Source organism: Gracilinanus agilis, chromosome 3 (assembly GCF_016433145.1).
Source record: "Gracilinanus agilis isolate LMUSP501 chromosome 3, AgileGrace, whole genome shotgun sequence".
Lineage (NCBI taxonomy): Eukaryota > Metazoa > Chordata > Mammalia > Didelphimorphia > Didelphidae > Gracilinanus > Gracilinanus agilis.
This window is the reverse complement of record NC_058132.1, coordinates 6,147,635-6,174,922: the sequence shown is the minus strand read 5'-3', so window position 1 is coordinate 6,174,922 and position 27,288 is coordinate 6,147,635. Positions and strand designations below refer to the sequence as shown.

At 40.3% G+C, this 27,288-nt stretch overlaps 1 protein-coding gene across 1 annotated transcript in view; it reads left to right on the top strand.

Annotated features, from left to right (window-relative positions):
• LOC123240683 (zinc finger protein 665-like) overlaps positions 1–27,288 on the top strand; it is a 64,351-nt gene that overhangs the window by 5,883 nt on the left and 31,180 nt on the right. The window contains exons 3-6 of the mRNA XM_044668403.1: positions 6,277–6,403; positions 12,682–13,789; positions 14,126–14,841; positions 20,469–20,546. Of these exons, the coding sequence (XP_044524338.1) occupies positions 6,277–6,403; positions 12,682–13,789; positions 14,126–14,841; positions 20,469–20,546 (2,029 nt within the window). The remainder of the gene's footprint in view (positions 1–6,276; positions 6,404–12,681; positions 13,790–14,125; positions 14,842–20,468; positions 20,547–27,288) is intronic.

The following is a 27,288-nucleotide window of genomic DNA, read 5'->3' as shown; positions in this document are numbered from 1 at the left end:
TTCTTGTAGAAAGGGGGATTTTCTCTGTGAGGTCAGTAATATGAGTGGGAGAAGGAGAGCGTGCCAGCCAAGGGGAATAGTCTGAGATCATGCCAAGAGGCTAGAGATGGAGGATCTTGTTCTTGGAGTACCCGAGAGACCCGTATCCCTGGATTGAAGGGTACATGTTGGAGAATAAGGTATGTGAAGACTGCACATGTAGAAGGAGGCTGGTTCTGATGGACTTTGAATGCCAAACAGCATTTTACATTGGATCCTGGAGACAAGAGGGACCCACTGGTGTTTGTGGAGTAGGTAGAGGGATGCCATGATCAGTCTGGCCCTTTAGGAAAATCACTTGTGAGGCTGAATGGAGAATCGAGGCAAGAGTGACCTGAGGGACTTGAGGCAGGCAGACCCTGGAACCCCCAAATTCTCCCACCTGTAAATAAAGCCTCTGAGCCAATAGCTCAGGCCCCTTCAACAAGGAGGCTCTCGGCCTTGCCTCCCAGCCCTCATGTTCCAAGGTCCAACATTTAGTCTTTAGGTTCAGACAATAATCTATTAGTGCAGCCACTTCTGGAATGGTAAAGCTCCAACAGGACGTTTTCATTGGTGGACTAAAGCAAGGCAGGAGCATGGCTGACCACTGCCGTCTTGGTTCTCTGGAAACATTGCAGTATGGGTCCTAGAATTGTCTCCTCTGTAACATTCACATTTCATTCCTGGTTTAGCTCTCTGGGGACCTACTGAGCCAGATGTATCCCTTCCTCCAAGGAATTGCCCCCTCAAATACTTGAGCCCAGGTTCCATGTACTCTGTTCATCCAGGAGAGTTGTGAGAACCCCCACGCCAACCCTGTTGCCTCCTGTTACTTCTGGCTCAGTCAAGCCCAAATAGGGTTTTTTGACTAGAGAGGAGCAACTGACATGAAACAGTAGGAATTACAGAAAGAGGGAAGGAGGTTGAGGAAGAGAGGAGGATCCAGAATGAAGGTTGGGAAGAATTTTCACATTGGTGATCCAGCTTGAGTTATGTTATTAGGGAAAATCATTGCCCATTGGATACCTGGCTGATGTCAGTAGCAGATAGGGGAAACAATATAGTCAATTCAGAATAATATTTTTGAGATATAAAAGTCCTGATAAAACACAGAGTTGCTAAATTCTCATTACCAGTCAAGTTCATACATTTTGTTTTTGTGTTCTTTTCCCCATTAAATATATATGTGGCAGCCTCTCTTAACTCTTCCAGACCTAGCACTTCCCAGCCTGAGCAATGGAGACAACAGTATGCCCTAACTGGTACACAACTGCCCTTAATGAATTGTCTCTTAATGTGTTGGAGATTGGTTTCAGACAAATTGGTAACCCTGAGAAGGTTTTCACCCATCTCCATGATATGGCTAGAAATGTGGATGGATGTTCCCCTGCTTCTTGTTTAAGTTTTTCGAATGTGCCCCATATATCAGGTTGTTTAGCAAGATTTCTCATTGCTTCGACATTTCTAGCATGGTCTAGAAATCTAAGGTTCTGATTGTTGGAAAGTTCTAAGTTTTGTGCATCCTCCAACCATATAATTAAATTTGGGTTGGTTCTGGTTTCATTGATAAATTGTTCTTTTTCCCTATTGGAAAAAAGCTGGGACAGTAAGAGTTCTGTGTCTTCGAATGAGGAATCAAACAATCTAATTGCACAGTGAAACTCTTTAATGCATTTCATGGGCTCTTCAAAAAACTTAGGCATTTTTTTTTTTTAGGTGTTCTAATTCCTGGGTTTTGAATGCTTTGTGGTTCTTAAAGTGAATTATCCCTGCATCTGCATTGAGGGTAGTCGTGCCTCATAATGGAAGCAATGGTGTTGCCCCATTTCTGTCTCCCTGGACCCGTTTGCTTTCAGTGCCCTGAGTTGGGGTGTCTGGTTGTTTGGTTTTGCTGTTCTTTAGAGTCTCTAGCTCTCCCTGTCACTTCCTTAAGCTTATTTCCCAGTTCTTTTATTTCTTCCTTTAGTGTAACAATCTGTAATTTTAAGTCATTGTCCGTTGCCTGAGCCTGTTTGCCTGTAATCAGTTTGATCAGTCTTTTCAGTGCATAGCATAGCTATGGCACTGAGAAACCCACTCCAGCCATCACTAGGATATAAGATAGTGCCCTATCCATTTCTATCTTGAGCCATTGGACATTGTCATATATATTGAGCAAAAAGTAGATATATTCAGGTATTGTATACCTATGAGGCTGTAGCACGTGTATAGGAATTGGGAAATGATTGCCATCACTCCCATGGCTAAAAGTAGTCTGTGTGCCGTTGTTATGGTGAAAAGCCTCTGTACAGGAAAATTTTACTTTTAACTCCAGCCCTTTAAGAGAGATCACCCCCCTCTCAGAAGTGATGGAGTCTTCTGATCGGTTGACTCAGTGGCTGGGTGGAGTTCCTCACTGAGCCTAGGGAACTAAAAATGGCTGCCTAGTACTCCCACACTGGCTTCTCTCCTCTGTGCAGGCCTCAGTCTTCCTGTGGCCACAAACTGCCTTCCTGACTCCCAAATCTGCTCAAAACGTAAGTAAGTTCAAACCCTGGCTATGGCTCGCCAACTATTAAGTGAAAGAGAGAGACCCTGCTTAATGGGTAATGGCGGTTGACTGGGATTTGGCATAACCCAGCCTGGCAGGGACGTCCTTTCAAGACCAGAAAGCAAAGATGGCGACGCTCTCTGACCTAGGCCAGTACGAATCCTAACTGGCTGCGTTTCAGGGTAATGAGGTTTATTTAGGAAACAGTAGGAAAGGGAATGAGGTGTGTGGGTTGCAGGTGAGTCCCTATTTCTATAGGATCTAACTCAAGCCCTCCCAAACTGACTTTAAACAGCAAAGTCTCTTCTTTCCCGGCTAGACCAGGCTGCTCTCTCTTCTCTCTCTGCCTAGGAATCCCCTGCTATCTGTCTAACCCTAAACTAAACCCACGCAGGTATTCAAGTCTTTAGGATAGACATAGCTTGGTGTAGAAGATATGGGGTCGAGAGTGACTGGGTCCACCTCAGAGACGAAACCGTGACCGTTTGATCGGCTCCTTCCCTCAGTTTTGGTCTTCTAGGCTTTAGCAGGATTCAAGTCTTGGCAGAACTGCTCACAGGAATGGCTCAGAGGTTTGACAAGAGGCCAGAGCAGGCTCAGGGAGAAGCTTTCTCTCCAGAGGCACACCTCCAACCCTCTCCTCACTGGCAGTTCAAACTCTCCACCCCCTCCTCTTTCTGGGATTCTAAATGGGTTCGCCTCTCACTTCGTACATTCCCAACATTCTGTGGCCTTCTACCTCTCTTTACAAAATTCCTCCTTTACAATTTATGGCTAGAAACAATGAGGATGGGGAGAGGGTTGAGGGGAGACAGGGATGAACATGGGTGATGGGCACCCATCTCTCTTCTTCCCTCTCCTTTCTCCAGTGACTGGTTATGAAACCTGGGAGCTAGGGGCTCCATTTCCCCATGTCCCAACCTCCAGGGGATATGGCAAAGTTATTGAAAGAGATCAGGCACTTGCATCACTGCTGAAGCTTTAAATCCTATTTTGATTATATCTTATTTAAATTCCACAGTTACTACTTATCACAAGATTAATAGGGGAATCCTCATAAGTGATTAAAAGCGACTCAACTAAATTTCTTCTTCCAATCCTCTCTTTGGCCAAAAGATGGACCTGTTTCTTGATGGGCCAATACTAAATGCAGAGAGGGCATTCCTCTATGGGTAACACATGGTCCAAAGCAGACACAAATGACAATCGAAGGGAAAGAAGAGGGAAAAGGCAAACTTCTAATTGTCAAATGCAAAAATCAGAGAAATCAGGCCAAGACTGACTTCCTCCCTTGGAACATAAATGCCAAATGAGGAAGACAGCTTTAAAAAGCCCAAGGGCATTAGAAGAGCACAGTCCAAAAGATTTCTAGACCTCGGAGAATGATTTTCCTCTCATGGTTAGAATTTGGAAGATCTCAGTTTACATTGAAGCATGAGGAGTATCAGATGGATGCACACTTATGCCACTGCGACACTGGCAGCTTCCTTCTAAGGCATAGGCAGTGGGCACAACATTAGACTTCATGGGCATAGGCAGCATCTACTGTGAGGTGCCAGAGGCAGTTGGAACTGAGTTGGAGGACTGGAGCAGCAGGGATGACTAGGAGAGGAAATTCATCTCCAGTGTTCTCCAAGCACAGTGTCTGGTCCTCAATGTGACTCTTGATAAAACATGGTGGTGGTTCATTGAATACCTTGGAGTTAGATGTATAACAGAGAGGTTTCCCAACAGTCTCATCTATTGTGGTTACCTTTACAGAACCAAATCCCTCACTTCTGTAGTGGGAGTGTGCTTGCAAGAGCTGCAGAGCCCTTCTGCTTATCCTTAGATGGGGTGGCTTGCAGCTATCTTGGGAGGCCAAGTGGAGGGAGCAAAGATTTCTTCTGAAAATGTAAAAGAGGAAGACATGAGTTGAATGCCCAACCTTGCCAGTGGAGAACTGGCAGGAAAAATGTCAAATTCAAGAAAAATTTCCATTTTCCCATTTAAAATCATCAAGGTAAAGAGACATCGTGTATAAATAAGAGCAGATTAACAGAGGACTTTCTAGTTCTAGAGTTACAGGAGTATGTTTAGAGCCTTTATTTCTCATCATTTGTTTTAAAGAAGAAATGAAAATGATAAAAAAAAATTGTTTTACCTGATAGAGAATTGCTCCAAAATGATCAACTCTAAAAAAACCCTTTTAAAAAACTCTAAAAAAAGTGAGTCATATTACTGTAAACAAAAATAAAATAAAGTGAGATGGAAGATCATCAAATTCCTAGTATTTATGTCTTCTGATTAGATCTTTTTTTGCTTTGTCTGAGATCATGATTCCTATTTCTGTTTCTTTTGCTTCTGAAGCATGATAGATTCTGCTCTAATGCCTTACCTTTACTCTCTGTGTGTCTTTCTGCTTCAGATATGTCTCTTTTAAACAATATTTTTTCACATTCTGTTTTTTAACCCACTCGGCTATCTGCTTCCATTTTTTAGGTAAATTAGAGACATTCACAGTTATGATTACTATATATTTTCCTCCATCCTATTATCCCTGTTTATCTCTGTTTCCTTTCACCTTGTTCCTTCTCACAAGTTTTGCTTTTGACCACTGCCTCCCTCAATTATCCATTCTATCAGTTCCCTTCCCCTCATCTTATTCTTCTCTCCTACTTTCCTATAGGATAAGATAGATTTCTATACTACATTGAGTGTTATTCCCTCCTTGATTCAATTCTGAGGAGAGTAAACATTGCCCATTACCCCCATCTTCCCCTCCACCATAAAAATCTCTTTCCCACTTCCTTTATGCGAAATAATTTATTCCATTTTACCTCTTTCTCCCAGTGTATCCATCTTTCTTACTCATTAATTTTTTTCCCTTTGGCTATCATACCATCATAGTCAACTCATACTCATGCCTTTTGTCTATGTAAATTCTTCCTAACTGCCCTAATTATGCTAAAGTTCTTAAGAGTGACAGGTATCACCTATACCTGTAGGAATGTAAAGAATTTAACCTTATGAATCCTTTATTTTTTTCTTTCCTGTTTGCCTTTTTATGTCTCTTGGGCCTTGTATAGTCACTATTGTCTCAGTCTGTAAGCAACCACAAGCACTATTTTCCACCTTGGAACTATGATCAGGATTCCTGCAGCACTGCAGTCACAGGCTCTGGTGTGCTTGTGCTCCTGCTCATCCTGGGACCCAGATCGCCCTAGGGGTAATACAACAGATTCCTACACTCAATACCAGTGAAGGGGACTCTATGATCTCCTTCTGACCAGTTGCCTGGCCTCCTTATGGTCTGTGGCATGAGAGCTCTGGAAGTCACTGCTGATTCACTTGTCTCAAAGGCTTGTGCTGGCTTGCAGGGATGGGGCCTGCTACTGGCAAGTACCAAATCTGATAGACTCCTGGTTGGCATGTGGGGAAGAGATTTCACATCATCTTTTTTTTCCCTCCAGAGATCCTCATATGTCACTGATAGGACATATAGCTCGTCAGATCTCATAGGTAGAAACCATTCATAGAAACACATTTCTCAACTTTCTTACAACTGACCATATAAAAAGCTTCTCATGACTAAGGGGCAAAGGGCTGATTTGGACACTCATGAGGGGGAGGCCTTTGAAGGAATCTTTTTTTGCTTCAGATTCTTCTAAAACTTAATGACCACTGGATTAGATAACGTCTGAAGTCTCCTCCAGCTCTGTGCCTTGTGACTTTTGGTGGTGTAGGTATTGCTGACATTCAGGGACGTGGCTGTGGACTTCACCCAGGAGGAGTGGCGCCTCTTGGATCCTGGTCAGAAGGAGCTGTACAAGGAGGTCATGTTGGAGAATGCCCAGAATGTGCTCTCTCTGGGTAAGGACCACTTCCCCTGGCAATTCTGAATCTACCATGAAGGGATTGTCTTCATTCTCTCCCTAGTGTGGGAGGTTTCTACCACTTATCAATTATTAGTAAGGCCAAAATACTGATCTCTCAAGTGAGGTAGAATAGGATCTTCCTGGTTTTTTTTTGTTCTCCTATAAAAGGTCTTTGCAGTTATACTGAGCTAAGGGTTTCCTTACTGCTCCTGAAGTTGTCTCTTACTGGTTCCGGATACCTTCAGGTCAAAAAATCAAATCAGTGTTCAAGAGTCTCAGCCTTAAGAAGTTATGTCAAGGATTATAGCTAGTCTGACTTCTACCTGAGCACAAATTTTGTCTGCCACATTTCTGAAACCTGCTCATGCAGTTTTTTCCTTGAAAAGATGGGCAATGAAGGGAACCCCCTACCTCCCAAAATAGCCCCTTCCTCTTTGGGTTTGAGGAGTGGTCTTTGGAGTGATCTTTTTTATTAATAAGCATAAAATTTTAGCTCACTACTCTTAGTCTTACTCTCAGAGGCCAAGTATGTCTTTGTTCTTCCTTTATACCTCACCCAAATTCCAGTACAAATGGTGGAAAAGGAAGGGAAAGGAATAAGCATTTCTATATGTTTACTACATGTCAGACACCATGATAAAAACTTTCTTTTAAAATATTATCTAATTTAATTCTCATAAAAACGCTTTGAGTTAGATGATATTTATCCTCATTTTACACTTCAGGAAACAGATGCAAACAGAGGTTAAGTGACTTCCTGAGAAACTTAGGCAGTAGGTATTTGAGAATGGATTATTTGAGAATCAATTTGAACTCAGGGCTTTCTGAATTTATCTCCAAGGCATACTCCACGGCATTCTGTATTGTCTCAATTTCTAGATAATAGAATCTATGGAATCAATCCATCTTTCTGTGAAGAAAGTAGGAAAAAGAGAATTTTATGATTTCCAATTATCTCCTTTCCATTCTCCACCAAACAATGATCCATATCATAGAAACAATCCTTGAGGAGTCCTGGGACCCATCCTGTGACCTGTCTTCCATGGCACCCTTTCCCTGAAGAGAACAAACTGACAAGTGACTTTCTGTCCTCATCTCTTCCTTATTGCAAATGCCCAGGTCTTCCAGTTCCCAGAGAAGATTTGTTCTCCTATTTTGAGCAAGGGGAAACACCATGGATGCTGAAGGGAGAAGGCCCAAGCAACTCCTGTCTGGGTGAGTGAAATGAAATCTCGTTGATGAGTTCTTTTACCACAAGAGGTAACTACATGCCACTGTGAAGGAAATACCAGATTTAGGGGTCAGAAGACTTGATTTGTAACTTCTTTTCAGACATTTTTTAATAGTGAGATCCTGGTTAAGTCACTGAACTTCAGTTTCCCCATTTGTGAAATAAGGAGATTGGGCTCCATGACCTTTTGATTTTTTTCCAGGAATCAAACTTGGATCCTATAGAATCTATTGTTTGGAAACTTGTGTCATGTAACTGTGTTGGAAGCATCCCAAAGGGCTTAGCTGTCTAATATAAGCTCTTTCCTAGACCTTTTTCAAGCCAGGCCTTGTGGGAAGTGCTGGAGATTCATAGAAAAGCAGGTGACATCTTCTTGCCTCTCAAGGACCTCCCAGACTGTTGGGAAAACAACTTGGACACAAGGATGTAAAACACAGTCCATGGGTGAATAATTGCAGTTAATTTAGAAAGGGATAGCAGCTTGGACAAGGAGGATTGCAAAAGGCTTGTTGTGGGTGGTGGGCTTTACTGGGGCCTCAGAGAAGGCAGGATGAGCATTCTAAGAATATGGGGCAGCCAAGGAAAACCCATGGAGATAGGCATGAAGCAGATCAATAAAGAGAAACAGGAAGGACCACAAGCTAATAAAAATGTAAACAACATTTAGCATGTGAAGAGAGGATTGAAAATGAAGTGAAGGGGCAGCCTGGTGGCTCAGTGGATAGAGAGCCAGACTAGGAGATGGAAGGGCCTGGGTTCATGTCTGACCTCAAACACTTCCTAGCTTTGTGTTCCTGGGCAAGTCACTGGACCCTTATCGCCCAACCTTTTCTGCCCTTCTGCCTTAGAACCAACACATAGTACTAATTCTAATATGGAAGGGAAAAGGTTTAAAAAAAGGAAATAAAAATGCAGTGGGACCCCGAGAAGGAGTTTGTTTGATCGTTGTCCTTCCTAATTGAAGAGGACCAGAACGTCATCCCTATGTCAGGGTCGATGTGCAGTGAGTGCAGCTGTGGCTGACCAGTCCAGTAAAAGCTTGGAAGGCTCTGCCACAAGTCCGGCACAACTAGCCCGTGTGGAGAGTTGAGATGAGATGTTTCTAAAGTTCCATATGCCACATTTCTTTTGAACTTCTGAAATTCTACTGGGCTCACAGAGCCTTCTTTCATGTGGGCAAACTGTCCTGGATGGTCTAGTGCCAGTGTCAGTGTCTCCCACCACTTCTTTTGACTTCCATGTGAGCTCCTGTCTCGTGTGAGTCCTCCAAAGACTAGTCTTTTAGGCAAACATACATTAGACATTCAAACACCACAGGTACCCCATTGGAGTTGTGCTCTCTGCAGTAGACTCTGAATGCTTGTCAATTCAGCTTGAGAAAAGAGCTCAGGGTCCAGGACCTCATTCTGTCAGGTACTGGTTTCTCCTGAATATCCTGTAAATCGGGTAGGGGGAGAGAGAGAGAAGAGGCTGGACTGGGGGTTGGGGCTTGGCTGCCTCCCCAGACTACTACTGGATTCTCACCTCTGGGAGGTCTCCAGAGGTCCAGGGTCCTTGATGATTGGGGGTATTGCCATGGAGACCAGCAGCTAAGAGGCCACCTATATGAGAGGACAGGGGTCCCAGAGACCCTATTCTGTCATTATTTCCTGACCCGCTCCACCTGGGGCCTGCAGAGAAGGAAGCACCCCTGCTAGGCCCAGGGCTGGCTTGGAAAGCCCAACTTTAGGCTGTTTGTCTCTGGGTAGTATTATGACCAGTAGGGGGCTAAGGTAGTATTTAAGATAACTCAGGAGAAGCCCAATAGCACAGCTTGATATGAGAATAAGATTTAACCCCCACACCAGCTGGGCTGAGCTTCCTTTAAGAGTGAAAATTCTGTACCTAACCACAAGGCCTTATGAACCAGTTTCTGGCTTTCAGTTGGCTAGAAGGCAACTAGGAAGTTGAATGTTTATTCCTGAAACCTTTGGTTATATTTATAAGGCTAGCACTAGCTTGAAGGGGCTAGGACCAGTTTAAGATGTTATCAGGATCTGACTACACAATCACAGATATTGTCATCAAAGTAAGTTGTTGACTTTTAAAGATCACAATAAGCTTAGAGATTAAACTGTTTTTTTGGTAAATTAAAGGTTATGTAAATTGGGAGTAGGAGAGTGGGTGATGGAAACCCTGAATAATCTTGCCTAAAGTATTATAAGTCTAAATAAATATTTAAAATGAAGATGTTCCCTAAGGTGCAGAGTTCAAAGTGACCTTGGGGGTCTCCCTTTGACTCTGAAGCTGTTTGATGCTGAACCCAGGGCTATGAAGTCCCTGAGTCAGATGCTGATGTAATTCTTGTTGTTTGCTGAATAATCTTGAATAGTAATAAAACTTACTGGCTATGCCAATAAAAGGTGTTTGATATGGGTAGAGGAAGGTTGACCCTGCCTGCCTGCCTATATCAAAACTTCCCACCTCCCGGGGCCTAGTCTGTCACCTCTTGTCTCCCTAACCCAAGGAGAAAACTGAGATCCTGAGGGGTCTGTGGACTTCAATTTATACTCTGTCCCTAACTGTTACCTTTGCACATGGCCAGGGCTGCTTTGCCAGGTTCTGAGTTCCAAAGTGGCAAACTGCCTTTTTGTACCTACAGAAAATGGCTGCCCATTTCTGTACAGTACAGTAGAGATGACTGGAAGAAGAGGGGCATTCCAATCCTGCTGCTGGCACTTCTGAGCTGTGTACCTTATCTGAGACTCAGGCAAAGAGCTAAGGCTTCTCTGTTTAAAGACATCCTTAAACCAAAACATGGTATCTATAGTCAGTGCAGACTACTGTAATATTTACCTCTGGAAACCCCCCAAAATATGCTGACACATCCCCAGAAAAACAATGATATACATGAATATACAATCATTAAGAAGGAAATCATCTCCAGAGGATTGGTCAGGAACTGATTGTTTCAGTGATTGTTGTCAGTTCCTGGTTCTTAGCAGCAATTGCCTTGTATTCCATCGCAAGATAATACTCCACTCCCTAAAATCAGGGAACCTTAAGTGATGCTTTCCCAAAGAAAATATTTTTCAAGTAGCTGAGTGTAAGGTAGTACTTGCCATCCTTACTAAGCACAGTGAATTTAACTACTAAATGTGACAAGAATTATAGCTTTTACAAATCCAACCAAATTTGTATTGCAAAAATGTTTGAGCTAAAAAAATTAATTTTTGTCATTTTAGTTATTCAATCTTTTCCAATTTTTCATGACCCCATGGACCATGCCAGTTCCTTTTATTCTCCACTATCTCTTGAAAACTGTCCAAGTTCCTGTTCATTGTTTCCATGACACTATCCATCTCATCACCCCCATCCTCTTTTCCTTTAATCTTTTCCAACATCAGGGTCTTTTCCAGTGAGTCTTACTTTGTCATTAAATGGCCAAAATATTTAAGCTTCCATTTAATATTTGACCTTCCAGTGAATTGTTTGAATTGATTTCACCAAGTATGGACTGATTTGATCTTCTTGCTATCCCAGGGACTCTCAAAAATCTTTTCTAGAACCACAATTTGAAAGTGTCAATTCTGTGATGCTCAGCATTCCTTATACTCCAACTTTTCAAGACATACATTGCTAATGGAAGAACTTTAGCTTTGGCTGTCTGGATTTTTGTCAGCAAAGTGATGACTTTGCTTTTTAGTAGGCCATGCAGATTTGCCAGAGCTTTCCCCAAAATGAGGAGGAATTTTAATGGCTGTACTCACCATCTGCTGTGATCTTTGGCCCAAAAATATAAAATCAAACCCTGCTTCCATTCTTCTCCCTCCATTTTCCAGGAAGTGATGGGACCAGTTGCCAAGGTCTTTTTTTTTTTAATGTTAATCTTCAAATCAGTTTTTACACTCTCCTCTTTCACCCTCATCAAGAATCTTCTTGTTCTTCTTCACTTTCTACCCCCAGAGTAGGATTGTCTGCACAGTTGAGATGATTGCTCTTTTCCTGGTGACCTTAATCCTGGTGGTCTTAATCCTGGCTTTGAATTCATTCAGCCTGGCATTTCATATGATGTCTTCTGCACGGACAATAAATAAGGTAGCAATATAAAGTCTGGCCATCCTCTTTTTTCAGTCTTAAGCCAATCTATTGTTCCATGTTCAGTTCTATTTTCTTGATCCACCTTCAGGTTCTTCAGGAGACAAATTTGATGATTCAGTACTCCCATCTCTCTGAGGACTTGCCACATTCTCTTCTCAAAGCCTTTAGTGTAGTCAATGAAGCAGAAGTAGATGGTTTTCTGGATCTCCCTTGCTTTCTTACAGAACAATTCTCTTAGTATTAATTGCACAGCATTAACTCAGACTTGTGCAGTGTTAACACTAAAATGATACTGCACACATGCTATTTGACATTTTTAAACTACCACTTACATAATGGTCTGTACACATACTCAGACACATAAACATGTGAGGGAAAACTAGATATCTCAGTAGATAGAGTGCCAAATCTCAACTCAGGAGAACCTTGGTTCAAATCTGGCCTCAGACACTTCCTAGTTGTGTAATGCTGAGCAAGTCACTTAATCCCAATTGCCTTTGCTCTTGTTCTGTCTTTGAATTGATATTAAGACAGAAGATAAAAGTTAGGGAGAAAAATATAAGCAAGTAAACATGCAATAATAAAATCATTTTTCTTTTAAAAAGAAAGTTCAATGTTGTGTTTTGGTCTCAGCTGCAGGATGTTGGTCATCTTATTCTGATATTTTGATCTCATTGACCCAAAGTGGGAATGTAATGAGAATGCTGGTCCCACTTGGTGATGCAGGTTTGTATGAAGCTCCAGTATTATTGTTCATGAAGCTCTCTGTAAATTAAGGCAACCCAGGGCATGTGAGGTAATAGAACTTTCAAATGATTGATTCTGCTAATTTGTTTTTGAAGCATCTTCTCTTTGCCATGGAAATAAATTATGAATAAGTTTACTTTGTCAGTGGAGAGAAGTTTATCTGCTTGGCTATATGTTCACATGTCCTCATGTACACATTTCTTTGTTTCCTTCAGATGGAGAGAGTAGGCTTGAAATGAGAGAGATTATTGTGAAGCTCAGGGAAGAGTTACAACAGCAAAGATTCATGAATGATGATCACTGTGACTTCAGTCTGAGAGATATCTGTGACTCTGATTTCAAGAAAGAAAAAGCACAAAAGATTCACTGTGAATTTGATAAAAATAGAAAGAACATCAGGCAGTATTCCATGTTAATTCATTGCAAGAAAATGATCTCAGGCAATGACTATTATCAAGATAGTAAATATAGGGAATACTTTACTGAACAAGTGGAGTTTGTTGAGTCTCAAGAGAAGTATCCTGTATTACAAACCTATAAATATCATGACTATGAGATGACTTTCAACGTAAAATCAGAACTAATTGGACACCAGAATAGTCATGTTGGAGAATTGTTTTATACACATAATGCAATTGAGAAGGCCTTCAGTCATAATTCAGAGCTCACTGACCACTGGAAAATTCATAATGGAAAGAAATGTTATGAATGTAATGACTGTGGTAAAGCCTTTAAGAAACAGTCATCGCTTAATCACCATCAAAAAATTCATACTAGCCAAAAGCTGCATAAATGTATGCAATGTGGAAAAACCTTCAAGAGACAGTCATCTCTTATTTCCCATCAGAAGATTCATACTAGAGAGACATCTTATGAGTATCATGAATGCATTAAAACTTTCAGTGAAAATGCATACCTTGTTGTATATCAAAGAAGTCATATAGGAGAGAAACCTTATGAATGTAATCAATGTGGAAAGACTTTCAGAATCAACTCCAGACTCACTCAACATCAGATAATCCACACTGGAGAGAAACCTTATGAGTGTAATGAATGTGGAAAGACTTTCACACGGAGGGACAGTCTTGTTCTACATCAGAGAATCCACACTGGAGAGAAGCCTTATGAATGTCATCAATGTGGAAAGAGTTTTAGGCTGAGCTCCAGTCTTACTGCACATCAGAGAATCCACACAGGAGAAAAACCTTATGAATGTAATCAATGTGGAAAGACTTTCACAAAGTCATCCAAACTTGCTGAACATAAGAGAATCCACACTGGAGAAAAACCTTATGCATGTAATCAATGTGGAAAGACTTTCAGGTGCAATTCTGGACTTGCTCTACATCAGATAATCCACACTGGAGAGAAACCTTATGAATGTCATCAATGTGGAAAGAGTTTCAGACAGAAGTCCAATCTTGTTGTTCATCAGAGAATCCACACTGGAGAGAAACCTTATGAATGTAATCAATGTGGAAAGACTTTCCCAAATTCATCCAGACTTGCTGGGCATCAGAGAATCCATAGTGGAGAAAAACCTTTTAAATGTAAACAATGTGGAAAGACTTTCACACAGAACTCCAATCTTGCTCTACATGAAAGGATCCACACTGGAGAGAAACCTTATGAATGTAATCAATGTGGAAAGACTTTCAGATGCAGTTCTACTCTCGTTCAACATCAGAGAATCCACACTGGAGAAAAACCTTATGAATGTAAACAATGTGGAAAGACTTTCACACAGAGCTCCACTCTTGCTCTACATCAAAGAATCCACACTGGAGAGAAACCTTATGAATGTAGACAATGCGGAAAGGCTTTCAGATTCAACTTCATACTTGCCCTACATCAGAGAATCCATACTGGAGAGAAACCCTATGAATGTGAAGACTGTAGCAAAACTTTTAGCTACCGCTCATCTCTTATTGTTCATCAGAGAATCCATACTGGAGAGAAACCTTTTGAATGTAATCAATGTGGAAAGACTTTCAGACAGAGCTCTAAACTTGCCCAACATCAGAGAATCCACAGTGGAGAGAAACCCTATGAATGTGAAGACTGTGGCAAAACTTTTAGCCACCGCTCATCTCTTGTTGTTCATCAAAGAATCCACACTGGAGAGAAACCTTATGAATGTAAACAGTGTGGAAAGACTTTTAGATACAATTCTGGTCTTGTTAAACATCAGAGAATCCACAGTGGAGAGAAACCTTATGAATGTAATCAATGTGGAAAGGCTTTCAAATGTAGCTCCAGTCTTAGTAAACATAAGATAATCCACACTGGAAAGACACTCTATGAATGTGATGACTGTGGCAAAACTTTTAAGGACTGCTCATCTCTTGTTGTTCATCAGACCATCCACAGCAGAGGTAAAACTTCTGAATATAATCAGTGTGGTAAAACTTTCAGGCAACAGTCATCCCTTATTTCCCATCAGAGAATTCATACCAAATAGAAATCTTATCTAAGTTATGAGTGAAAAAAAGCATTCAAATGAAGTACAGAGCTTATTAGTCATTCTGAATACAAGCTAAATATGGGCTCAATGTGGGAAGTCCTTCAGTCAGAGATCATCTCTTACTTGACATCAGAGGATTCATAGTGGAGGGAAACCTTAGGAATGTGCTTACTGGGGACATGCCTTTTGCTCAAAGTGAGAGGTATCTAGACATCAGAATATTCACACTCAAAGGAAGGCTTATAAAAACCATGATTATAGGAAAACTTTGACACGAATTTATTCTTTTTTTTTTTTTTTTTAATTTTTAACCCTTGTACTTTGGTGTATTGTCTCATAGGTGGAAGATTGGTAAGGGTGGGCAATGGGGGTCAAGTGACTTGCCCAGGGTCACACAGCTGGGAAGTGGCTGAGGTCGGGTTTGAACCTAGGACTTCCTGTCTCTAGGCCTGACTCTCACTCCACTGAGCTACCCAGCTGCCCCCACGAATTTATTCTTGACTGTACATTGGAGAATAAAACTTAGGGATCTAATTAGCAAGCCAACCCTTGTATCAGCAAAGACTTAATTAGATAATCTAAATTTCACATTGGGTACAAAGTCCTATAAATGTAATGAAAGTTCTTCTGAAATGCTATTGTTTGTCAGTAGTCCTCGGTAACATCCCATAGCATTCTTATATCATAACTTAATCAGCCATTCCTCAATTTGTGGGGGTAAAAAACTCCCACAGGTCTAGGAAATCTCAGCGGTGGGACAGTGTTGGCAACATGTCATTAGCCTGTATTGTTTTTCTGTGTTTCCCTGAGGCTGAGAAAGGATACTGATTTCAATAATTTCAGTAAAAGGGAAGGCTAGTGAGAAAAGAGTCGCATAAGGAAAACTGAGTGAAACATCCATCCTTATGACATCTGCTGTGCAGGTTTTTAGAGCTGGTGATAAGCTGTGCTAAATGTGTTATAAACGAAAGGGCCTAGGGAGATATAGATATATAGAGATGTGAATGTATCTATGTATTCTCCCTAGTTGCAGATGATGGGGGAACACCAACCCCAATCACCCTTGATAGTTGTTATAATTTTCCCTTTTCTATAACAGTTGTCCAGGGAGGACTCCGAAAGGTTAGGTGGATGAGTAACCCTTTCAGGTCCAACCTGGGGTTGGATGAATTATTATAGGGCTTTTGATTTGCCTTGGATCACAGTTTGATATCTGACTGCATTGACTCCCTCCCCAAGGGTCGTGATATAAAGACCACTCAGGAAGGTACTTGTTAAACTCTCTTTTATCTATAATCTATAATCAGGGAAAGGATAAATAGGATAAAGAATGGGGATTGGAGACCCTGTCAATCTAATATATATAACTAGTTGACAATCAGGACTGGAGGCTATTGATCTAGTAAAAGCTGGAGCTTTATTCTCCACTACCCCTCTGGCCCAGCCTGGCCACAGCCAAGCCAGAGAATAGGGACTGCTGTTGATGCAGCTGTGTTGGTGATCTTATTCTCTCAGCTTTCTCATTATCTGTGTTTGGTGATGCACTAGCTCTCACAGTTTTCAGGAAATATTCAGATTCTTCCTACCCTCTTCTTCATAAACCTCTCAGCCTCCCTTCACCACCCAGAGAACTAGAGACCTAAAGATCTAAAGAGCCCAAAGACCCAAGCCCAAAGACCAAAAGACCAAAGACCAAAGGGCTTCCAAGTGGCTGTCAGGGTTATTTATACTGCCAGGCCAACCAACATTTGCCCCTGGCTCACAGCACCCAGGAACATTCCAATGTCTTCCAACTGCCTTCCCCATTATTCAAGGTGGCATCCACCATTTCCCAGGATATGAATATAACAAATGTCATGGGCTTTGACAGCTTTCTGTATCAACTGATTAATATGCTCCCTTGTTTCTTGTTCTTTGATTACACAAAGCTCTAGTATAAATATTTTGGTTAATGTAGAGCATTATTCCTTTAGGCTATTGGTGGCACAGTGAAAGGGAATTTTTTTATCTTAATTTAATCAAGTACTTGAAGTGCTCCACTCTTTTAACTTAATCATTTAGGAACTTGTGAATCCTTTTCATAAGAGTTCACACCCTCAGAGGAGGAGAGGTAGATCCCACAGACACTGACCCCTGGGTAGTGCTAGGCAAATTGAGAGACTTTGTTTGGTTCCTGAGGTGTGACAGACCAGTCCACAGCAAAAGGAAGGAGGAACCAGAGAGACAGGAAGTGACGTAGAGAAAACTGCTTATAAAAGCCATCAGAGAGCATTCTGGGTCATTACTTCTTCTGCTGCTGAGCTGGTGGCTCTTGCTGAGGCAGGGCTTCTTCTGCTTCTGCTGTACTGGTGGCTCTTGCTGAGGGAGGACTTCTGCTTCTGCTGTACTGGTGGCTCTTGCTGAGGGAGCACTTCTGCTACTGCTGTGCTGGTGGCCTGTATCAGGGGGGATTGTTTAGCCTACCACACTTAAGTCTGCTCTTAAGAAATCTAGCTCTCTACCCAACATAGTTTTAATCTCCAGCCAGAGAAGTGGAGAGTCTCAGCTTCCAAAGAAGAACAAGGATGTGAACTCTTATCAAAAGGATTCACAAATTCCTGACTGATTAAGTTAATAGGGTGGAACACTCCAAGAACTTGATTCAGTTAAGATAAAAAAAAAACTCTCTTTCATAATCTCCTCCGAGATTCTCTCAGGAGAAGTGTTGAAATCTCTCAGATTTACATGCCTAGTGTTATATTAGTGTTATCTGTCAATTATTGAATGAACTTCAAGCTCCCAGAGATTCAATATAACACTAGTTTCCCCAATGAATCATTTCAAATATCCAGCTTATACCTCTAGAGATCTTCTAGCTAAAGGTGCATACAATATTGCACTTTCTAAGAGGAAGTTACAATAGTTGGAGATAAGAGGGAAATAAAAAAAGAAGAGAGCAAAACCAATGATTGGTAGGTACATTGACAAAAGCCAATTAGGGGGCAATCCCCTTAGGTATAAGAGTTTATATTCAAAATAAATGTGTTCAACTCCCTTCAGTTTGATTCAATATATCCCAAAGTTCATTCTGGATGTTCTGATGCAGTGTATAGTTTCTGCAGGCTTCTTTATGATGCCTTCTTTAAAAGTTCTCTTTCTTGATTCAAGGATTAGCAAGCTTCTTTTCCTGAAATTTCTCTCAGAAAAAAAATTTTTAATCTTGGATTTTATGAAAATTATACAATCCTTCCTGAGGAGAGTGTTGACCAACACCTGGATCAATCCAGGATACATGCCCAAGTTATGGGGTATATGAATGAATTCTCAAAAGAAAACCCAAAAACATATTTTAAAAAACACAAAAAGAAAGGGAAAAAAATAAATTTTTGGGAAAAAAATCAAAATCTATGTATATGTAAAACTCTGAGTAAGCAAGAATGAGCCCATAATAGGTCCTTGAATCAGGCCCCAAGTCTGTAGGACAATTGAAGTAATATAGCACTTTACCCAACAGCAGCAAGGACTACAGAAAATGGCTATATTATAGAAGAGAAAAGGGACTAGATTTTGAAGTAAAAGGGAAAATATGTGATTCCCTGCCTTGATTTTATCTTCAATCTCAGGGATAGAGGAGCCAAAATGTCAGCCAAACTAAGGTACTTGTTGGAATGTGGCACAGGGGAGTCCAGCATCTGATATCGTCAAACAGCCTCTTCCTCAAACCTCAAAACAAGTCCTCTAGCTTGGTGCAAATTCTCAGCAGTCTCAAAGGGATTGGTGGTCTCTTTGACCTTGTGTTTCATGGCACTGTACAGTGGCTCTTTTGTGATCCCTTCTGGAATTAGACAGAATTATTAGTCAAGGTCTGATAATACTTAATAATCTCTAGTGTTATAGAGAAATAAAGGGTACTAGAGGGATATATGGATACTGGTGAGGGAAGCTGTGTCTCTGTATTCCCCTAGGTTGCTGGTGATTGGAGAACACCAACCCAATCACCTTTGCTTGATGTTATAAATTCCCCTTTCTAAATAACAGTGCCCAGGTAGGACCCTAAATGATCAGGTGGATGGGTAACCCTTCAGGTCCCACCTGGGGTTCGATCAATTATTAATATTGGGCTCTGATTAGCCTTGGATCACATTGTCCATCTGAATGTGTTTGCTCCCTCCCCATGGGTCCTGATATAATGACCACTTAGGAAGGTACTTATTAAATAATTTATCTATGATCTTAATGGGGAAAGGACAATCAGGATATGGATTGGGGATTGGGGACCCTGTCAAACTAATATCTATTGGCTGTAACCCCTCAGGACTGGAGGCTTATTGATTTATAAAGCTGGAGCTATTGTTCTTCACAACCCCCTCTGATTCAGCTTGGCCACTGCCAAACCAGAGAGAGACTGCCCTGCTGGATGCAACTGTATTGATTTCTCTCTCAGCTTCCTATTATCATTTTGTGATCTGTTAGCCTTCACAACCTTCAGGAAGTAACCACCCTTAAAAAAACCACCCTCTTCTCAGACCTCCTTCTTCCCGATCACCACCCAGGCCCAGAGATCTAAATAGCTATGATGATTCAGATACCTAAAGATCTAGGGAGATTCACAGAGAATCAATGACCAACAGTCAGAGACCCACAGATCAATGGTCAAGGACCAAGACCCCAAAGATCAATGGCCAAAGGCCCCTTCCAGATGGCTGTTGGGGCATTTATACTCTCAGGCCAACTGACTTTTGTTCCTGGCTCACAGCACCTGAGAACATTCTGATGTCTCCAACTGTCTCCCTTGTCAATCAAGGTGAGACCAACATTCCCAGGGTTTGAACATAACACTAGTCTAAAGCTTTTGGGTATGCATAGGTATTAGGATTAATAACATCAAATATTCTATTACAAATAAAAAGAAAAACAATAATCAAATTTGAAAATCAGAAATTCATAGTTTACATGCCATGACAATGTGTCAGCCAAAACAGTATCCAGCTTGTCTGTGGACTTTTGTAATTGTATTGTCTCCAATCCAGTCATAAGAGGAGTACAAATTTAAAAAATTGCATGTGACAGGATTCAGTCAATCAGTGTTGATGCAAGGTACCCTAGAGTCCTTTTCTCCAATTTTGATAGCTGTTGGAGTGGTTAACAGTACTTGAAAAAGACCTTGTATTTAAAATTGTATTACAGAGACTTCTTTTCTATAGGGGAGGGGAACAGACTAAAACAGTTAACATTAATAAGACAATGGAGTCTGAAATGGCTTAAAATTCACCTCTAGACTCTTTGACGTTCCTTCCCCTCCTGAGTACCATAATTTATCTAGATTCCTTTCGTCACATCCCTGGGGTCCCCCATACTGAGGGAGATTCCCACCCTGAGTTCTATGTGGATGAATATCATTTTGGGTGTTTTGTTGTGATGTCTTGGTTTGCCTCATTTGGATTATTATTTCTATAATTATTATTATTACTTAAGTTATTATTATTCTTGAAATTTATATTTTTGTATACCTGATTCCACTTCCTACAATTTATCATTATGTGACCCCTTTTTCCACAGCACAGTGGATAGTGTTGCTACTGGAGCCAGAAGACTTGAACTCACATTCAATCTCTGACACTAGCTGTGTGAACCAGGGCAAGACATTTAATATATTACTGCCTCTATTTTCCCTATCTGTAGAATGTGTACACTAAGAACACCCACCTCTTAGGGTTGATATGAAGATCAAATGAGATACTATCTCTAAAGCCCTTTGCAAACATTAAATCACTTTATGTAAATGCTCACTATTATTACTATTCCTTGGGTCATGAGTCTCACAGTAGAGCCACTGGCTAAAAGGTTTGGACACTTTAGTCAATTTTCTTATAATTGAATTGATACTCAAAATAGCCTAGAGGCAGGCAGCATGTATACTGATAGGACACTGAGTTTAGAGTCAGGAAAATGTAAATGAGTTCAAATTCTGCCTCAATTGCTCTCTACCTATGTAACTGGGGAAGGAATAGCCCCTTAAGAATGTTGGCCTAATTGAGTACAAACAATGCCTCAAAGAGAAATGCAGAATGGATATAAGCTCAGCAAAAGTTCTTGGATGAACTCAAGAAAGAGATTTTAAAAATCAAATAAGAATGGTAGAGGAAAACTTGGGAAAAGAAATTAAAAGCAATTTAAGAAAATTATGGTAGAAGAATAAAAACCTTAGTAAAAGTTATGCAAAAGATGAAAAATTCCTTAAAAATCATACTTTGCTAAATGGTAAAATAGGCACAAAATTTCATTCAAAAAATAACTCCTTCAACAAAGTCAAAAAACTAAAAAAAATGTAAAATAGGGACTTCTCATAGGCAAAATAGATAACTTGGAAAGGGGATGAAGGAGAAATACTTAAAAAATTGTTGAACTAGGGGTAGCTAGGTAATGCAGAGGATAGAGCGCCAGGTGTGGAGTTTAGAGGACCTGGGTTCAAATTTGGCCTTAGAGACTTCCTAGCTGTGTGACCCTGGGCAAGTCACTTAATTCCAATGGCCCAGACCTTACTGCTCTTCTGTTTTGGAATCAATACTTAGAATTATTGAATTAGAATTATTGAACTATCTGGAAGCCATAATAACAAAAGTGCCTATACCTCATATATAAGAAATTGTAACAGAATACTACTCAGACATTTTATAACTAGAGGGCAGGAAGTAAAAAATTTTAAAGATCCCACTGGTAACCTCCTGAAAGAAATCTCAAAATGAAAACTCCCAGGAATATTATAAGCAAAATTCACAAATCTTAGGTTAAGGAGAAAGTACTATAAACTGCTAGAAAGAAAGAATAGAAATACCATGATGTCATGATTAGAACTACTCGATATTTAGTATTTATTACTATTAAGGACTAGAGAGTTTGGAAGATGATCTTCTGGGAGGCAAAAGAGGTAGTATGACAATTAAAATTAACCTACTGAGGAAATCGTAGTATCATCACCATCAGGGGGATAGGGGAAATGGTTAATGAAATAGAAGATGTTTCAGCAATCCTAAGAGTCTAGAGTTGAATAGGAAATTTGACTTTTAAACAAAAAATTCAAAAAAAGATATGAAGGGGAATTTGAGTGAGAAATCATAAGGCACTTGAAAATATTACACTTTTTACAATCCTATATGGGATACATGTATCCACCAAGAACTTTATGATCGTTAGGGTAGTGAAGAACCTACTCAGAGGGCATGGGTATGCATTTATAGTGTTGAGATAATTCCAAAAGAAGAATGGAATAATGAGAAAGAGGGAGGAACTAGGAGAGGGGAGAAGGGAGAGAAAGAATGGGTGAAATTATCTCATGTTAAAGAGGTATGCAAGGAAAAGTTTTAAAATGGAGGGAAAATTTTGTGTGAGAAGTGTATATGGCTTTTGTTGAGTAATTTCTAACCACAGGAATGCAAATGATAAAGTCTCCAAGTCATAAAGAAATGGGTTTATTGCAAGAGGGTCAGTCTCACAATAAAGTGAGGTCAAGACCAAAAGACCCCAAGCCTTGTGAGAGGACTTCTTTATACCCCAAGGATATCACAATTTATGAAATAATCCAAGACAGTAATAAAAATAGATGTGGACTGGTTGAGGTAATCAGGAAATACTTCTCATTGGTAGAAGTCAATTGATAGACAAAGAAGGAAGTGGAGGTGGGAGGAGGGGGGGAGCCTGAACCCTACTTTCTAAGCCTGATGAAGTCAAGGATGATGTATACTGAGATGACCCGGGTAAGGAAGTGCTGTAAGTGTTAAAATTAATGGTTGGGCAATAATTATATGAAATTATGTGGTTGCCAATATTTGTTTATATCTTGAGTCAGAAATTTATTTACAAATATTTACAAAATGGAGAGGAAACAAAGTAAAGAAATGTGAAGAGGTTAGAGAGGTCATCTGTCCTATCAACCTAAATGTTTTACTCCGGGTCTGCTTAATCCAGGCAGCAATTAATTAGCTCTCAATCAGGAAGGCTGGTAGTGAGTAACCCTGTGGCCTCCTCCAAGATGGAAGCTAGTCTCTTCAGAAACTAAGAAGGGAATCAGCCTTTTACTCACCCCATGAAGTAGTCCAGGAGTCAGAGTCCAAGTTGAAGCTCGAGCTCCAAGCTCACGATCCAAGCCTCAGTCTCCAGTGAAGCTCCCTGGAAGACTCTCTCCCAGTCAGAAAACTATCTCCAGAAGACGATCTCTTCAGACTATCTTCTCAAGACCATCTCCTCTGAGGGAGTTCAGGGCTTGCTTTTATGGTGACTTCTTGTCTTCTCCTCTCTTCACAGGGGCTAATCATAGTTTCCAGATTGTCTAGCACTGCCCATGAGGTAGTGTCTGTGGGATCCACTTCTCACTTCTCACCTTCTGAAGGTCAATTTCTCATCAAAAAAGTTCACAGATTCCTAGTTGATTGAATTTCCAAGGGTGTGAATTCTCCAAGTACCTTGCTAGCTTCTTACCTAGCACTAAGGAGGGTGTTCAATCTTTTGTTGATTGAATTTAAAAGTAGTCAAAGGAGAATTAATCCTGTCTTCAGTCTAGTGAGCTACTAAGTAGGGGTATTTAAGCTAGTGTTAAGTCAAGGTAGACAACAGAGTAAAGAATACTCTTTCACAGTGCCAGGCCTTAAAGCTGGCAAAAGCCTGATAATGTTTAAGAAGTGCATACAAAGGCAAAGGGGTGTCACCAGCTTGTAAGGGAGGCAAAAACCTCTATGTTAATAAAGGCCCAGTCACAAGTCCAAGACCAGGATTGCCGAGGGTGCATGATAGAGCAATTTTGCAGGCTAAGGCTAAAACTGAGGCCTATGCTAACAATGATTAACTATATTCAAGCAGTTATCTTACTTTAAAACATACTAAAATAATCACAAAAGGCCTACTAAGATCATGTAATTAACTTAATACTACTGCTAACATGAAAATCTAATTCTCCTATAAGAGGGTAGGGGATTTTTCTCTCACACTTTATGTGTATGTATGAGTAAGTACAGAAACAGCTGGGTAAGGACGGGAGGGGGCTAAGGGAAAGGATGGTGCTAAGAGTGTAGATTCAGAGAGGTTAATTTTAATGATCAGACACAAGACAGATTTAAGGAGGGGACAGTATAAAAAAAGTTAAATGGAAGGGAATAAGAGGGATGGAAATGCACAATGAGCAATTATAATTGTGAATGTAATGAAGTCACTTATAAAATATAAGGGTAGCAGGATGATTAGAAAACAGAACCTGGCAATATATTGTTGAAACATGCAGACACTCAGAGAGTTAAAGTAGGGGGCAGGAGCAGAATCTAATTCACATCAGCTAAAGTTAAAATAGCAAAAGTGATCTCAGACAAAGCAAAATTTAAAATAGCTCAATAAAAAAAGATAATCAAAGGAAGTACATTTTGCTAAAAGCAACTATTGACAATTAATTAATATCAATACTGAACACGGACGCACCAAATAGCAGAGCATTCAAATTCTTGAGGAAAAAGTCAAATGAGTTACAGGAGGAAAGAGGCAGGAAAACTATACTAGAGAGGTCCTCAATTTACTCCTCTCAGACCTGGGTAAAGCTAACCTAAAATAAATGAGAAACAATTCAAGAAATGAATAGAATTTTAGAAAAGTTAGATATGATAGACCTAGATATGGAGAAATTAGAATGAGAACCGAATGGAGTATACCTATTTCTCAGCTGTTACATGAGATCTTCACAACTACTGACCATGTATTAGGGCTTAAAAATCTCACAACAAATGAAAACAAGCAAAAACAGAAAAGGCAACTTTTTTTCTGCAATGCAATAAAAATTATATTCACAAAAGGACTTTAGAAGCATAAATTAAAAATTAATTGGAGGGAAGCTGGTGGCACAGTAGGCATAGCACTAAGTGTGGAGTTGAGAGGACCTAACTTCAAATCTGGCCTCTGATACTTCCTAGGTGTGTAACACTGGGAAAGTCACTTAATCCCAATTGTCTATCTGCTCTTCTGTCTTAGAACTGATATGAAGACAGAAGGTAAGGGTTTTTTTTCTTTTTAACCCTTACCTTCAGTCTTGGGGCCAATACTGTGTATTGGCTCCAAGGCAGAAGAGTGGTAAGAGCTAGGCAATGGGGGTCAAGTGACTTGCCCAGCTAAGAAGTGTCTGAGACCAGATTTGAAACTAGGGCTTCCCATCTCTAGGCCTGGCTTTCAATCCACTGAGCAACCCAGCTGCCCCCAGAAGGTAAGGGTTTTTAAAAATTAACTGGAAACTAAATAAAGAATAACATGATCAAAGGATAAATCATAGAAAACCATAGTTTAGTGAAAGCTAATGATGAGGCAACATATCAAAATCTGTAGCATCTGGTCAAAGCTGTACTTCAGGAAAAATGTCTCTGAATGCTTACATCAATAAAAGAAAGAAAGAACAGATCAATGAATTGGTTGTGCATGCAACTACAGAAAACCCTATAAGAACAGTATATTTCAAATCTCCAATTAAACACCAAATTAAAAAATCTGAACATCAAAGAAGAGGTGAATAAAATTGAAAGTAAAAAAGCATTGTACTAATTAAATGTTGTAAAATGTATGTTATTGGCTAATTTGACTTCATCTTCCATCCATTACCTCTTGGTTGGAAGGCAGGAAACACAAATCTTTGGAAGTCCTCTTGAATAAACGTTGGTCATTACAATAATCAGAGTTCTGATATCTTTCAAATTTGCTGGTCCTTCACTGTTTTTGATATCACTTATTCCCTTGGTTCTACTCATTTCACTCTGCATCAATTCATATATTTCTTCCCAGGTTTCATTTCAACTCTCCCTATTGAAGAACATCAGGGTTTAGTTTCCTATACTTTGCCATAACAAAAGAAGCTGTCATTAAAGTTTTTATATTGTTGGAATCTTTTCCTCTTTCTTGGATATCCTTAGGGGAATATGTCCATTACTGCCACCACTGAGTCAAAGTTGATATATAAATTAATGTCTTTGGGTTCCACAGCTTCACCAACAGTGAACTAATGTGCCTGTTTCCCCAAGAAGCCTCCAACATTTTTTATTTTTTTCTTCTCATCTATAATTTAGTGTTGTCTGAATTTTCATTGTCAGTAAACTACTCTTCAAGCTCCCTGAGTATCACTGTTTCTTAGACTAAAACCGCGCCCTCCATAAAATTTTTAGTTTTCCTGGCATATGTTCAGAAAACCTTGAGAAGAATTTATCTGTAGCCTGGGAGACATTCCAACTCTAGGAAGGGGGCAAGATAAGAAGGAACAACAAGGTTCAAAAATATCTTTAATGTCCCAGGTTGAAAATCCCTTGCTAGTCAGTTATTTTTTGATCATGTTGGTCTTTAGGGGGTACTTGAGAGTTGAAATATAACAGCCTCCCCACCCCCATCTCTGTGGGATTGGACAGAGGGAAGGAGGAAAATCTTGTGACAGGATTATTATAAAAGTCTGTGGTTGTACATAGAAGGAGAGAAGACATTTTTGCCCCAACAAGCAGTTTGTGTGGGCAGAACCCCTTTTCCTTCCCTTCCCCTCCTTCTTATCCTGCCCTTCCCCACTCTGCACTGTTTTCTCCAAATAGTCACTTTATGTCTTCCAGCATCATATCCAGACTCCTGTCTGCTCATTAGAGTGATTTCTCAGGGTGCAAGCTCCCCCCTCAAAAAAAATTCCACTCCACACATAAGTAACTAGGAGAATGAATTCATAAGCTTGCCACCCCCTGTTAGGAATTATGCATTCTTGGCTAACATCAGGTCTGAACAGGGCTGCCTCTTTTCTTTTTCTTTCTTTCGTTGTTTCTTTGTTTTCTTTTGTTTTTTTTTGTTTCTTTGTTTGTCTGTCTGTCTGTTTGTTTGTTTGTTTGTTTCTTTCTTTCTTTCTTCCTTTCTCTTTAAAAAAAACCTTCCCCTCTGTCTTAGAATCCATATTAAATCTCTATGGATTCCAAGGCAGAAGAGAGCGAAAGGCTGGGCAATGGGAGTTAAGTGATTTGCCCAGAGTTGCACAGCTAGAAAGTTTCAGAGGACAAATTTGAATCCAGGACTCCAGGACTTCCTGTCTCTGATCTTTTGAGAATCCTCGTGAATTCGTATCAAGAAAAATGCAGAACATAAATCTACCACGGTGAAATATCTAGCCTGACTTGGAATGGAAGAAATTATAGCAGTTGGACTTGGGACAACTTAATTCCTAATAACTAGCTGATCTACTCTTACTCATAACAGTCTCTAGGCTGGCTCTCAATCCACTGAGCCAAGTGGCTGCCCCCATGCCACCTCTTTTCTTGATAATCTGATGAGATATATATCAATAGATAGAAAGACAGACAGATAGGCAGACAGATGGATAGAAAGACAGATAGACAAA